General features: G+C 41.7%; 1 protein-coding gene across 1 annotated transcript in view; it reads right to left on the bottom strand.

Annotated features, from left to right (window-relative positions):
• The window catches only part of LOC118400075 (forkhead box protein P1-B-like), a 213,566-nt gene that overhangs the window by 38,449 nt on the left and 160,117 nt on the right, over window positions 1-15,000 (bottom strand). Inside the window, 2 exon segments of the mRNA XM_035796499.2 lie at window positions 752-841; window positions 1,064-1,201. Coding sequence (XP_035652392.2) covers window positions 752-841; window positions 1,064-1,201 — 228 coding nt within the window.

The following is a 15,000-nucleotide window of genomic DNA, read 5'->3' as shown; positions in this document are numbered from 1 at the left end:
AGATCCTTTTTCCTTACCCTCCCCAAACGTGGCTCTCAGACGGGAAGAGAGAGAAAATTCCTTGATTGTCTTTGAATTTCTTTTGACCGCACAATAATCATTCTTTTGTCCAGAGTGATGCCTGTATCCGCGAGTCATTAACACGCATTGAGCCACCGCTGATGAGCCAGGGGGGGAAAAAGAGAGCGTGGGGAACAAGGCTGGGAGCGGTCCCCTGCACTGATATCACACAATTACCTGCATTCTCCCATCGCTGTTTCCATGCTAATTACCGAGGAAGCTTTTCCGATTCATAGGCCCTTTCTTTTCCCCTTCCTTTTGATTATTGGCTACAAGGGGGCTCATATGAAGGGCAAACTTTGTTGTAGGACACTTGTTTACTCGAGAGAAAAGAAGAAAATAAAAAAAACCCTGCACAAACATTACTTTCCATGCCTGAGCAGCAATATGAGCCCCAGACCCTGGAAGGAGAGGAATCATCACTATTCTTAATTTATAAAGTTATTACTGGTATTGACCCTGAGAGCCTGACATGCTAATCAGAGGCACGAGTGATTCTTTTTTCTGTATCTATTCTTCTGCTTAAAAACCACAGCCTCTGAACAAATGGCGAGAGGGAGAGAGCAAATGCCTTCCGTGCTCTGCACTTTTCTGAGGCTCTTACTGCCCGGGGCACCATGTGAGTTGAGTAAGGCGGCGGCGGCGGCGTGCGGTGGTGCTGATGGTCATGATGTCCGCGTAGTAAGCCTACCTCTTTACTCTGCGTGCCCGCATGCTGCTGCTGGAGGAGCTGGAGGTGGAGCTGTTCCTGCTGCTTCTTGTAGAACTCTTGGAGTTGCTGCTGAAAAAGACATGGGAGCTACGTCTGAGTGAGAGCTCGCCAACCAATCACACCATCAGGCCCACTGCTAAACTCAGCAGTTGGCCCGTGGGATGCTTGATACAGCCTCATGTTCAGAGGGAATGCTAGCGCCCTGTCGATCTTTCCCTTTTATATTGGTAGTTGGTGTGGGGATGTTGATGTGTACTATGTACTGTGTGTGTGTGTGTCCTATGCGTTCACCTGTTGTAACATGAGTGCCTGCTGCTGTTGCAGGAGCACCTGGAGCTGCTGAGGGCTCAGCACCTGCTGCTGGAGGATCTGCTGCATCCGCTGGGGAGTTATTACCTGGGGTGTCATCATAGCCACTGAGACTGGAACCTATAAGAGATACACAGAGAGGAGACATTAAGGACAGATCAGTCACTAACCTGGTCTATGAGAGAGAGAGTGGTACAGCAAAAGACAGACATGGCCAGGAAACACGCTTTATAGGATTAGATGACCACAGCAAAGAAAGGGAACTGGAGGTCAAGCTTGTCACTAGTTAACAGAGCCACAAAGTCAAAATGATGTCTAAACCCTGCCTATTGCTACAATTTCTATTCTTAAATACTGCTAACCTTATGCCTAAGCATAAACGTAAATGAAATGTTCTCATTTTTATGATATAGCCATTTTGACTTTGTGGCTATGGTAACTAGGGACAACCAGCAGAGACGGTAAAGACTACAGCAGGTCAACCAGACTAATTGTCAGGGGCTAGACACACTGCAACAGCTACTCAAAAGAGACAGCTAAGGATAGCCCAGCCTCTCAACCCCTCTGGTCTGTACTGGATAAATCACCAGGAGTGTCATCGCAGCTAGAGACGCTACACCCCCAGAGCTGTAATGACACGAGACAGCCAGGCCTGCAGTAAGCCTGTGGAGAATCTACTACAGGCTCCGACCTTGAGCAACAACAGCCCTCTCCAGAAACACACACCTAGCACACAAGGCTGTCCCAACGTTTGATTGCTTCTGTTTTGATGCTTTCTCAAGCTGATCATTTGAGGTGATCTGCAAACAGCAGAACATGCAAAGATAGGCCACCCACTGTTGGCTACAATGCATATCTTTGTACACATGTGAGCATTTCATTAGAATATTGTCAACAGCAATTTATCTAACGTACAAATAAAACGCTGGCACCGTGCCTCGAGGAGGGCTCACTCTGACACAGGCCCTTAACTAACTCCAACAAAAAGGTGTGAGTGGATGACTCTTCAAAACAAGTGATTTGTTATGACAATGAGTGAGCCCCACAGTTGTCAGGCTGCCTTAATTGCTCCGGCGGCAATGTGACTTCCCAGAGTGTCTGGATGCTGCCACTCATTGCTATGATGTGCAATACCATTAAAAGCCCCTTTCGCTGACATTTTAGTGACAAACAGCTACCGAGATATATTTGATAGCGTCTCACATTTGCAACTGTTAACATGCCGCGGTGTGTGTGTGTGTGTGTGTGTGTGTGTGTGTGTGTGTGTGTGTGTGTGTGTGTGTGTGTGTGTGTGTGTGTGTGTGTGTGTGTGTGTGTGTGTGTGTGTGTGTGTGTGTGTGTGTGTGTGTGTGTGTGTGGTAAAACTGCGCTCTGCGTCTCTGAGGCTAATGTCGCCCGGCTGATAGAGCGGACATTAGGGGTGACAGTCTGTCTTCGCCAAGGTTACCCAAATTGTACCGCGTCCTCATTGCTAATGACGGCCCTTTGAATTTTTCATGCATCTCTGAATGTAACGTAGCTGTTTAGAATCTATCTAGCAGGTGGGGTGTTCTCTGACACCTGATGCATGCATATCACCGTATTCCTTTTCCAAATTGGAACGTAAAACAAAACCAAAACGGGTCATAATGAGCAGCTTGTACTCCCACGGCGCTGGAAAGGGCAATAGTGTTAAACAGGACGCTGTGGCGCTGACGCTGATGCTCTCTGTAAACTTCATCGAGGAGGTGCTCCGCGCTGCGTTACGCGATTAGAGTCGTTTGGTCCTCCTGTAGGGGAAACTCGAGGAGGTTTTGCTCCCCCCAAGACCCAAAGCACTTAACATCTCTCATTTTCAATGCGAATCGGTGAGAGGATGAAAATGCTATATTAATTCCTCCCGTATTACGTCTTAATATGCAGTTCGGCTTGACTTTTTCATATGGCTTGTCCTGTCATTTGCATAGCCAAGGCTCCCGCTCCTAATTTCACAGTCATTATACACTGATGTCCTTTTTTCTCAGCATCACTAATTTTGATGAACTGTTTTGAAGGTCAACCAGGCAGCGTGTCTCGCTACAGTATAAGCCCTCTACGTGATGCGATAGATATAGGCCTGCCGTAAAAAAAAAAAAATCTTTAAAAAAGCCTCAGCACCACTGACAATTACCTCACACACCAAGGATAAATAATAATGGCTCTTCTTTGATGTTTTATATTAAATTACATGAGGGAAACGATCTACTTTAGATTTGACATGCTCTACTTTACGGGCAGTAAACGTAGCCAGGGTTATTTTCACATGTATTTAACCATTTTTATTATGCATCTTCAATAGTACATGTTTTATAGAGTCTAACATAGAGATTCAGTGTAGAGAAATAGAATTAACACAATATTTTAAACACTTTCACACTTAACTGACAATTCCATTACAAATTGCATTGGAATTTCATTCAATTAATTTTTTTTTATTTTTTTAACACCTTGAGCAGCACATCCTCTGGTTCAGGAAGCTTCACACCTCTCCCTGTCATGATTGCGGGGTCTGGTTCACTGTAACTACTGCTAGACACCCAGAGACGGCAGGCAGAGCCCCGGCAAGAGGCTATTACAGCTAACATTTTATTACCCATTACTACTGAGGTCATTAGCAGCGAGAGGGATTGTACGGTTCTTAACCTATTGATCATTGTAACTACTACCATTTAATCCTGTGTTGAATGAGTGAAAATCTGCCTAAGACAGGCGGCTATTGAGGGGAAGGGCGGGAGGGAGCACTTTAAGTGAAAAATATGGCCCTGGCTGGTGTATCATGCCTATTTAACACAAACACAGGACGCCAGTCTCCATTTAGAACACTCTCCATATGGCACACTCCCTTATCTCTGGTTAACATCAGGACTCCAGATGATTCAAAGAAATATATGTACATATAAAGAGAGTCTGAGGGACAATTCTCAGTCGGTCTGGTTAATTCAAAAAGAGGATAGGAGGGTTTATAGGAGAGTTTCTTTGAGCAGCTACTTGAACACCAATATGCGGGTGTGAAAAAGAGGACATTCTGGGCATGCCAGAAATAGATTACGTTTATGGATTTCAGTAAGGTGTGGCGCTCTGCAGGTGCCTCGCGTACATAAACATCCAAGCCTGGAACATTCTCACACAGATGCAGAGTGACTGTAGGCAATACACCAGTGCAGGCCTGCTGGCTAACACACACACACACACACACACACACACACGCACGCACGCACGCACGCACGCACGCACGCACGCACGCACGCACGCACGCACAAAAACTGAAACATGCACACAAAGGCAATTAAAGTCCATATAGCATGTGAACTCACACATATAGTTAAACATGCAGTCCGGAATCTTTAGCACAACAAATTCGTAACATTTTACAAATTGGATTCATAACATATCACATGAATTGCCCCTCCAAAAAACATGTGATTTATTGGCAGGACGTAACACATCATAGGAAATAGATGACACAGAACACAGTTGAAAGGCATAGTACACAGGGACCAATCATGAGCACCACCTTTCCATTGAATGGATGAAATTATACAAAAGTTCTGGAGCATCACTTCATACAATATGTAACTACAATAATGTTAATAAAAAAATACTAAGACTTAAAAAATATATATATTTTATTTCCTGCCTTCAAAGATGCAAACTGTGACAGTTTAAATGGTCACATATGCCACTGTCCAATACAAACACAGCAGTAATACGTCTCTGTCATCATTATTATGACAGTAACTTACAACAGGTGAGCCACATTTCTAAAATATATTCCATTTACAACGACTTAAATGTAAATGTAAAACGTTTCTGAAACTACGCAGTTTTAGTTGTCTAAGGGAGGAGGTCAGTGTAGCAGGCAGCGTCTGACACCGTGCTGCCTGGAGAACAGAGCAGGAGCGTGTTCAGAGTGAAGGGAAGGCACAGCACAGAGTGATGGGAGCCTATGCTCTGGTTAGGACTGCCTCCTTCAAAAGACACTAAAGCCAACTTCTCTTTGTGCGCCACCGTCGAGAACAAGCACGGAAATGATATTCTAATGAGGAAATATTGGCCACACATCTGACGATGTCGGAAATTCACTGCTTCACACTTAATGAAGACCCTCTCCAACCAGCGTTATCCCCAGAAGGCAAAGGTCAAAGTGTGGTGAGAGAGAGAGCGAGAGCGCGAGAGAGAGAGAGAGAGAGAGAGAAAGAAGCAGATCCAGGCGTAAGGCTAGCCACCCTCCCCCTCCTGGTGATACAGGGGCAATTAAGGAGAATAGAAAGAGGAAAAAGAGGCCAACTTCAATGAGACCATGGCTGATATTAAACTGGCCATGAAGGAACAGGTTAGATGAAAAGGAGAAAAAAAAAATCTAACTTTTATATCTTGCTCCCTGGTGTCATCTTGTTTTGTAAGGACATCAAATAGAATGTAGAAGTAGAAAATAACAAGCCCTTGAGAAATCATAGAACCCAGCCTGTTTGATGCTGTTGGTTTACCTTGTCCTGAGACATTGTAAAAGTAACGGCGCTCCGTCTTGAATAGCATATAATCTCGAGCATGAAAATGTCTCCGAAATGAGGATTTCATTGCATTGAAGTGATGCATGAACATAATTAGTCCACGACAAGATCGGAATGACACATTTTTTCATGACTCGTTTAGGTTTATTGAAATATTGAAGGTGGGTAGCGGTATGGAGAATATGTCAAGCATATTTTCTCTGCTGGGAAAAAAGGGTCAATGAAAGAATATCTGTTTCTTACGTTGTATTTATGGTGTATTTTTGTTTGTGTGTATTACTTTTATCTATCTATATATATGTATGTATATAAATATAATGTTGTATTATTAAACAATAACCCATGTATGAAGTCCCAGACTACATGCATGAGGATGAACCCAAGGCAATAGAGCTACCCATCCTGGTTCAGTTAAGAACTACCCAATTCTTCTCTGTCATCCAAATTCAAGCTGCTTTAAAAAATGTTTACAGTTCAGATAAACAGGATAATCACAGTCACATATTCTCCCCATTTGCTATTTCTATTCTGCGAGGGGATCGAAACGATACGCAGCAACTGTAAAAACAAAACTCAAGATTGCATTTTAATTCACTTTTAAACCACAAACAAACACGTTTTCGGCAAAGCTGGGCCAGCGTTCCGTAAAACAAACAAACGATTCAGAGAAGTGAGCGAGCCTCTCACCCCGACTATAACAGCTGAGCTGCGTGGTGTCGGCTCTTTCCCACACTCAGGGAGGCCTCCACTGCAGGTGCCCACTGCTGAGCACAGAGCAGAGGGCATGGTTCCCACCCTGACACACACACACTATACACCGTCTCAGGAATTGAGAGGAACAGAGAGTATGCGTAATGTCTCTGCTATTCAAACAGTCATCACACAGCTAAATATGATCACCGGGGGCCATCTCCTGTAGTTGGCTGTAGTAATAGTATATTACTTAATTAGAGGATGATTTCTTTCAGTGTATTCATGTTCCACTGTATTCACTGATAGAGATACATCTGTAGTGCACCAAAATGATGTGCACCAAAATGATGTGATATAACACAAATTATGACACTACACCTGTGTACAATTGTGCAAGTTATGCTTTGAAGTGAGTGACTTCTAAACTAAAAATTCTAAACACTGAAATCCAGCAAAGTTTATCACAAAACGTATTCATTTTTTAAATGAGGGTTCCAGTTTCCACTTTCACTGATAACATCTCACACGTTCTGACATTTTTAGCCACACCCCCATATGTAGATTTTCAGGCACTTTACCAGGCAAGTTTGAGACAAGTTACAAAAATGAAATATGCAATGACAACTCTACTGCCTACAATAGCACCATTCACCATCCCTTTCACCTTGTCGTAGACCTGGCGCGTGCGTCCCCACCCAACACCAGAACCCCCTCTTCTGCTCTCTTCCTGCGCCCCTCTCTGTGCGTGATTTATGGTTTACCAGCTCAGCACCGTTACGCAACACTGCGTGCCTTCAGATGCATTATTTGAGTCAGTTGAGATTTAATTAAGATCACAGCCTTTAAAATCCCCTTCAAATGAAAATTTACCCAAAGACAATGCCTGACATCCTCATGCAGATTGTTTCCATACTCTGCACACCAGCAACGCAAACCTAATCCTTGTTTCCATGGCGGCAGACAAGGGGCCACAAATTGTGTTGCTTTTTTTTTTTTATGCCGGCTTGTGTTGTCGTCGTCTTTTGTGAGTCAGAAAAACCATGTGGCCAATTAATAATAATAAAAGGGGAGAAGTCAGCAGCTGGCTTACAGTATGTGTGAAAGCCTTCCAGAGATAAATCGAGATCCAACACGTATGCCTCTGCTTATATCTGGGTACTGCCTACTGAATTATCCCACGACTACATTGACAAATAAAGCATTTATTTTGTTCTTTGAGGAGCCCAGCAGCAACCAACACAGTGTCACATAATACGTTCTAGTCGTGCAGGACAATTGGCTAGTTATACTTTTCTTGACACCCATCACTGTCTATACACCATACAAAACACACTGTTAACTGACTATCTCTACCCATGAAATACATAACATCTTGACTTCATTCGTCTCTCTGAAATAGAGGCACGCTTTGAACGAGCGTGCTGAGCAGTAATGCACCTTGAAACTGAACAAAAGCTCTTTTCAAGTCAAAACGTTCCTCAATATCCAGTCAGCGGCAACAGCAGAGAGCAGCTGGTGGTTTTCTATATCACCGCTAAACTATTCCCCCTCACTCACTTCACACTGCAAAGCAGTGGCCAGTCCTGTAAAGGATATCCCAGAGCGCTGTGGGCTCTCTCTGCCCCCCCCCCCCCTCTCTGGGTACAGGGTAATATCTGGTTGCCTACAGTATGTCATGGTTTAGAAATGACAGGTGCTGGCAGCCTCTCTCCTTGACAGGCCACTGGACAAATAGCGGCCCTGCCTGAAAGGGCTAATGCACTACTAATGAACAATAAATCAACTTTGATTACAAACTGTCAACCTAATCAGCTCGCACTCCAGCTCTCCCAAAATGCAGCCCCAGCCCGGCCGGTGCAGCTGCACAGCATTACGGTGCACACTGGCTGTTTAGACTTCACTTTCCTCACATCTAATGTGTACCTCCATCGGCCCCTCTCTGCCAGACACCTTTAGCCACCCTGCACTCTACCACCATGACACACGATGCTGCTGAAAACTCCCTCCCAACGCCAGGGCTCCTCAGACACAGTCTGGTGCTCAGTACAAACATGGCAGAGGGGGTAGAGGGTGAAAACACTAGCCTTAAAAGTGAGGAAAATGGAGGACTTTTCAAAGCATGCATTAATATATTAATTGAAAATGTCATTTTGGAAGACTCTGGAGGCTCTCACATCATTAAAAGTTAAACCAGCACCACAAAGTCAATAACTGTCTTCAGTCTAATACCTAAGGGGTGTTTTGTGGGGTTCAAATGTACCACCAGGGAAATAGGGGGAAGTTGGTGTAGAGAGGTTCAACTTCACCACCCCCTATACAACACACACGCGTGGGCACACGCACACAAAAAACTTTTCAGGAAAACTGTCGCTGCTGACATTTACAATGATTGAGTCGGGCTAAAATGGTTACGTAGTGACGACGTCAAATGTAGAGTTATGCCTCCCTCTCCCTTAATTTCAAGTGACAGAGTGAGGAGAGGATCAACCCCCCCACATCACCTCACTGCCTCCCTCTCTTGACAGGAACACTGTCGATAACCCGGAGAGAGAGCCAAGTCTGAGCGGCACACACAGCTCACAAACACACACTGCTCAAAAAACACACACAAACTGTGAATATCTCATGTAACACTTTTACACTAAACAACAATAGCAAGCACTAGTGAAGCTGAGGGCTACATGTACCTACTACACACAGATGTATAATATACTAAATACTAATATGTGATAAACAACTTCAAGTCTAAAATAGAAACATGCCACACTGCTTTTCCTAGAACTTTCCATATTTCAACAACACATACTGAAGTACCAGATCCTGACTTTCAGGTTAGTACAGCGTCAGGACTGTAAACAAAACCAACACAACTGGGATATTTACTACAGAATACAGTATCTAAACTGGCATAGGAGTAACTTCATGTGAAGTGAAAGTTAATGTAAAGCGTTAACTTCATGTAAAGTGTAACTAAATACACAAACAAATAAACCAAACACTTAAACGTTTCATTTGTTGAAGCACATTTCAAGCAAAAAGGAAAATCTCGATCTCTGAATGACATCAGCAACTAACAGCAGGTAAACACATATCTTTAAAAACACAGCTTCTCCCCACAAATCACACATGCCTGTAGTATAACAGCCTTCGGGGCAAGCCTGTCCTCTGTCCCTTACCTACGGAACACACTAAAACCTGGATCTGTTCTCCCCTTAAACAAACTGCATGATAAAATGAACCAATTACAATGATAGAACAACAACTGATAGACAAAAGCCCTCTTTTCTTTTCCCTGGACAAATTAAATTGTCAAGTTTTACACACGAAAGCTGGCAAAATTGCAGAATCAATCATATTGACAAACCTGACAAACTCCATTTAGCTGGCAGGGTAAACAGAGAGCTGGGCCGTGCAGTGTGGAGTGGAGCGGAGCACGATGGAGAGAGAGAGAATGAGAGGCAGGAAGGCAGGCAAAGAGGCAGGCGGACACTGCTGTGCTGTGTCGTCTCCAGCCTTCCTCGGGATACAGACAGATTGCACGCACAAGGTTGCTCCCTGGCTGACAAGATAAAAAAAACTATCCAATCAACCACGCCCTTCTCCACCAATCACAACCAGCCCCCTAAACATAATCAATTCAAATGGCCTACACAATAGGGAGCCTAAGGCCGAGCTGCAGGTGAAACCATGCCTTTGTGTGGGGCCCCTTTAAAAAAAAAAAAGCCACAGTTGACGGCTGTTAACCCTTTGACCCATGCTGAAACTCTGGCCGCGCTATTGAAACAATGGACGTCTAAAAGAAAAGAGGCCCTTTAATTAAACAACAGATAAGTAAACACAGCTATCCAGCTGAAAGAAAGAATCTAGCCTGCTTTGAGACGCTTTATTGTTCTGGTAAATGGAATTGTTTACAGCACCAGGACAAAGGGACAAACTCATTTTATATTCGGACAACAAACAAACAGCCAACAAACAATTGAGATGCTTTGTTGTTTATTTTTTAAATATTTTTTTTTTGTGGACAATACCATACACAAACATTTCAGTCTAAAATAAATGCTTTTTATTGTAAATGTGTTGTTTGTTGAATATTTTTGTTGAGTTTTTTAAAAGTTTGTGTGTACTTAGTAAGAAATTGACCCTGTCACCACTTTCTTTTTCCAGGGGATTGAAAAAAAATTGTTGCCCTTTGTGTCTAAATTGTAAATGTAAGAAATAAACTCGATGTACTCTTTGATGACACTACAAAACTACTAAAACCACTTGTCCTAATACTTCACTACACAACAGATGGTACTACCTTTGGTAGTATCACTACTACTTAATCATGATAAGAAGAATTAGCTGTCATAATATCATCACATGGTTAAACACCCATGTGCACCTAGTATATAAAAGATTAAACCGGTGAACAGGACTCTGCCCCCTACTGGATATGTATGAATTGCACAGGAGAGCGATAAATAGAATTTGAAAACGTGTCCACATGTATTTTTCCTGGTTTTGAAATAATGATATTTAAACCGTGATAAATATGTCTGTATTGTCTGATAATACACTTAATCAATTCAAGCCTGTTTCAGATGAGCCATAACTATGGAATACTTCAGACATGAAAATAATCCTCTAAAAATCAGGATTAACACGTAACTCAACTAATTACCATGTCAATAAAGCACAAAAAAATAAAAACATGGCCATAACAAAACTGCTCATATCAACGTCTATAAAAGTGTGTCTAAGGATGAATGCTGATGGAATACATTCCAGTCCACAAATCCACTGGTAAACCAAACACAGCCCGTACTCAACAATCCACTGCCTTCATCTGCTAATAACTAACAAGCTTTGCTAAGACGGGTGACCTATATAAATTATTGACTGGGAAACCTCAAGTGTCAAAAGTGACAATTCCAATACATATCTTAGTGAATAATTAAGTAGAAGAAAAAAAGCTCTTTATTTTCTTTCACACACACACACACACACACACACACACACACACAGTGGTATCAGCTCTGGGCACACTCTTCTCCCCAGTATCTCCCTGGAGTTGCATGTCGGCATATTCTCAATGAAACACCTTCTTAGCAGTAATAGGTCACTGTTCTCATTTCAATTCTCCCAAAGGCCTCGTGATAAATTTAGCAGATATACAGTTCAACCCTCCCCTTTCTCCCCCTCTACTCTTCTCATCCTCTGCCTGAGCCTGCACTGTATACACTAATTACACATATGTAACGATGTGATACATATAGATTTTTACAAACACATTTTTATCAACACAGAGGATCATCAATATCCTTGAGCTTTCAGTTTTATGCGTATGACACAGTGAGGAAATGACATAATAAAATACTCAATTTCCTGCCTGAGTTACAGTGAAAGTATGAGTTAACGTCTGGTGTTCTGACTAGGGATTTGTTCTGGGGTTAAAGACGATGACACAGTTCACGTTACACAACTCCTATTAATAAACAAAGTGGGAGAATACATTCCTTCTAAGCCATATCAACATTGGTATAATACATACAGTATCTAGATATATCTAACTCATTTTACAAGTCAAATAAAAATATAAACTGTATACAAAAACTTTTTCCTTATACTGAAAAGAAAAATGTGTAAACTTAACTTTAATCATGAGAAAGCAAACATGGTTTGGTTCCCTCTTGTCTGAGAAAAGTAAATCATTGTTTACAGATCCAGGGGCCGGGTGCACCAGTTGGTCACAAGTGGGTCGTAACTTTACGTCCAATGTAAAATGTGATCTATGCTAGACCTAAAAAATTATACATGTTGCAGGCTTCTCAAGAGAGAAAAGTCGGCAATAGTACCGTTTGTCCATCTTGAGATGATGTAGCCTCAAAATAGACAAAACTAATGAAACCGGTCATTCATTTTCACATTTGTGTCAATACGATTTTACATCTAACTACGATGTTTTGTGCAGTATTTCTCAAGTGAAAACATTTGCATGAAAATAATTTGTCTCTTGATGAATGACAATAAAAAGTTAATTGAAGATTCCTTACTGTTGACTAATCACCAACGAAGGGGCGTAGACTTCAGCTACTGACTTCGAGCGAATAAACCTTTGCCGAAGACGAAAACTAACTGTTTAGGATGGGAATACGGACTCCTTTAGTCAAGCCTGTTTATGGTTGCAAAACTACTGGTAATTAACCAAAGTTACCAACTGGACTTGAAAAACAAAACTTTTTTATTCATATATAATATATATATTTTTTATATCTGTGTCCATATTGTCCACGAGTGTTTAGTGGATAGACCATATTAAAAAAAGCATCTAAATCAACAATGGCATTATTTTCAATTAACTCTGCAACTCTCCAAATATTGTATTTTTTCACAATTGCCACCGATTTGGCGCCAAAACATTTACAACAAAGACATATTATTGACATAATATTAAGGATATTTCATGCTGAAACCCTCATATTAAACACCAATGGTATTCCCTAAGTGGATGGTTTATATTTATATTTATGTTTTACAGCTTTGTCATTCTACTTATTTGATTATTGTATATATTTGACATGCGATAAGGCTACACAGAGGGCCAGAGATCATTACAGACACCCCAAAAGGCCACTAGATGTCATGTGATAAAATTCCCCCCAAAAACTTAAGTTACCAAACTTCTAGTAGTTTACTGGTAAACTTTGAAAGTTACCAGTAACCTATGCCTGTTAAACTGTGTTACAAGGATTTATTGTGTTATTGATTTGGATATTTACTTTTAATCTCAGGCATTGAAGAACACATTGTTAACTCAGGAGATTTGTAGTCCGTATTTGATCAATATTTCCTGAGGTGACATCGGGCGAAGTTTGTGTTTCTTTGTGTTCTGTCTGCTGTGGTTTTCGCTTAGTCAAAACAAGAACATCTGCAGCGATGTGCAACATTCATTTAGGGGAACATTTGTGATGTATTCTGTCACGATTTATCCATATAAGAGTTATTTTGAATCAGACACTATATTAAGAAGTTATTTTGAATCAGACACTATATTAAGAAGTACAGCACCTTACTATGACATTTTGTTGAGGAAAAAAAAACGAATCCTATAGTTGAATGATGCCAAATGGAATGAGCAGTCAAATAGTCATCTTTATCAAACAGTCAACATGGTAAAAATACTTAGTTTTGTACATTTTGGGCACTCGAGTGCATCCGTGCCAAGTATTTGGTATCCAAAAACAAGTCATAGCTACATGAATTACCAGGGCGTGGACTATAAACATGTACTCTTCAGTGCCCAGAATGAATAGAAGTATCTATGGTGTGTCATTCAATTCAGAACGTCTCTCATACATGGTTTCAGGAGTGTACACCCCCTCTAAAGACCATATGAGTAAAACAGGGTGAGTAGATAACACTAACTGAAACGATCTGTGTGCGCACAATACGCCTGATTTTAATCCTGCAAAGCATGCTGGTCAGTTATAGTCATCAGTTAAGAATGCTCATCAGTTATCGCCTCGGTCTTGGAATTCCCTCCAAGCCAACTTAAAACTCGAGGACCTGAAGTCCCTAGAGAAAAAAAATGTAAAAAAGAATAATGTACAAGTTGTATAGTTGTGAAGCTCTGACGCTTGACCTATGGCACTCTGATGTTTTTCTGACGAGTGTCATGTACGTGTTCGTTACTGATGTACTGCTTATTGTAATGATGTCATTCTCATCTGGTTGATGTCATGTGCCTGATTGTCTGATACTGATGTGTTGATGCTGCTGCCATGGTCTAGGTCTCTCTTGAAAAATGGATTTTTATCTCAACGAGACTAACCTGGTTAAATAACGGTTATGATACATGGAGAGATGCATGAGATACTTGAGTGGATGTTTTTTTTTATATGGATATGAATGCTCTGTCCTTACAGTCCATACATCTACCCATTATCCCCCTAAAGGGGGAGTGAATCATTCCAAACAACACATGGCTGTCATCAAGATACTGTGGCGGAGAATGATTTAAAGATACACAATTTGGGGGGAGGGAGAGACGGGGATAGAGCTTGAAGGGAAACGTCAGGCCTCAGAATAAAAAGCTCCTGAAAATGGCAGTGGCTTAAAGCCCTGTGACTGGAGTCAGGCCGACAGTCATCGGATGGCTGAGGCTTACTAACAGGCTGGAACAGACTGCCTGGAAATACAAGGGATGACTTCATTCTGACCGAATGATCCAAACCTGTTTCTAATATATACAATACACATAATACATTTTTACAATATGACAAGAAAAACAAGTGGTGAAAAAGACATCCTGATCCCTGGTTACACATGGATGCAGGGCTCAGCGTTGGGTTGATCATTCCTGGCGAATAAAATCACCTCAAAGCAACAAAGACATCAACTAAGAATTCACTACCACATCACCTTGAGAGCTTTTACAAACACAAAAGGACAGAGACATCACTTACACACACACCCACAGACATTATGTGATTTGATTCTGGACCTAAAAAAAAAACATCTTTAACTGTGCTGTTGAACTTGACAAATATTGATTTCTCTAATAACATAGTGTCTGTCAGAACATTCCCATTTCAATCCCAGTTCAAAACAAGGAGTAGGCCTAGTCCCTGTTTCCTGGCAAGGTGAAAGGAGAACCCAAACACACTGGCCTTGATCGTCTGAACCCGAACGTGTCTGTTTAAAACGGGAAACCTG

The sequence above is a fragment of the Oncorhynchus keta genome, chromosome 21 (genome assembly GCF_023373465.1).
Source record: "Oncorhynchus keta strain PuntledgeMale-10-30-2019 chromosome 21, Oket_V2, whole genome shotgun sequence".
Taxonomy (NCBI): domain Eukaryota; kingdom Metazoa; phylum Chordata; class Actinopteri; order Salmoniformes; family Salmonidae; genus Oncorhynchus; species Oncorhynchus keta.
This window is presented reverse-complemented; position numbering and strand designations above follow the sequence as displayed.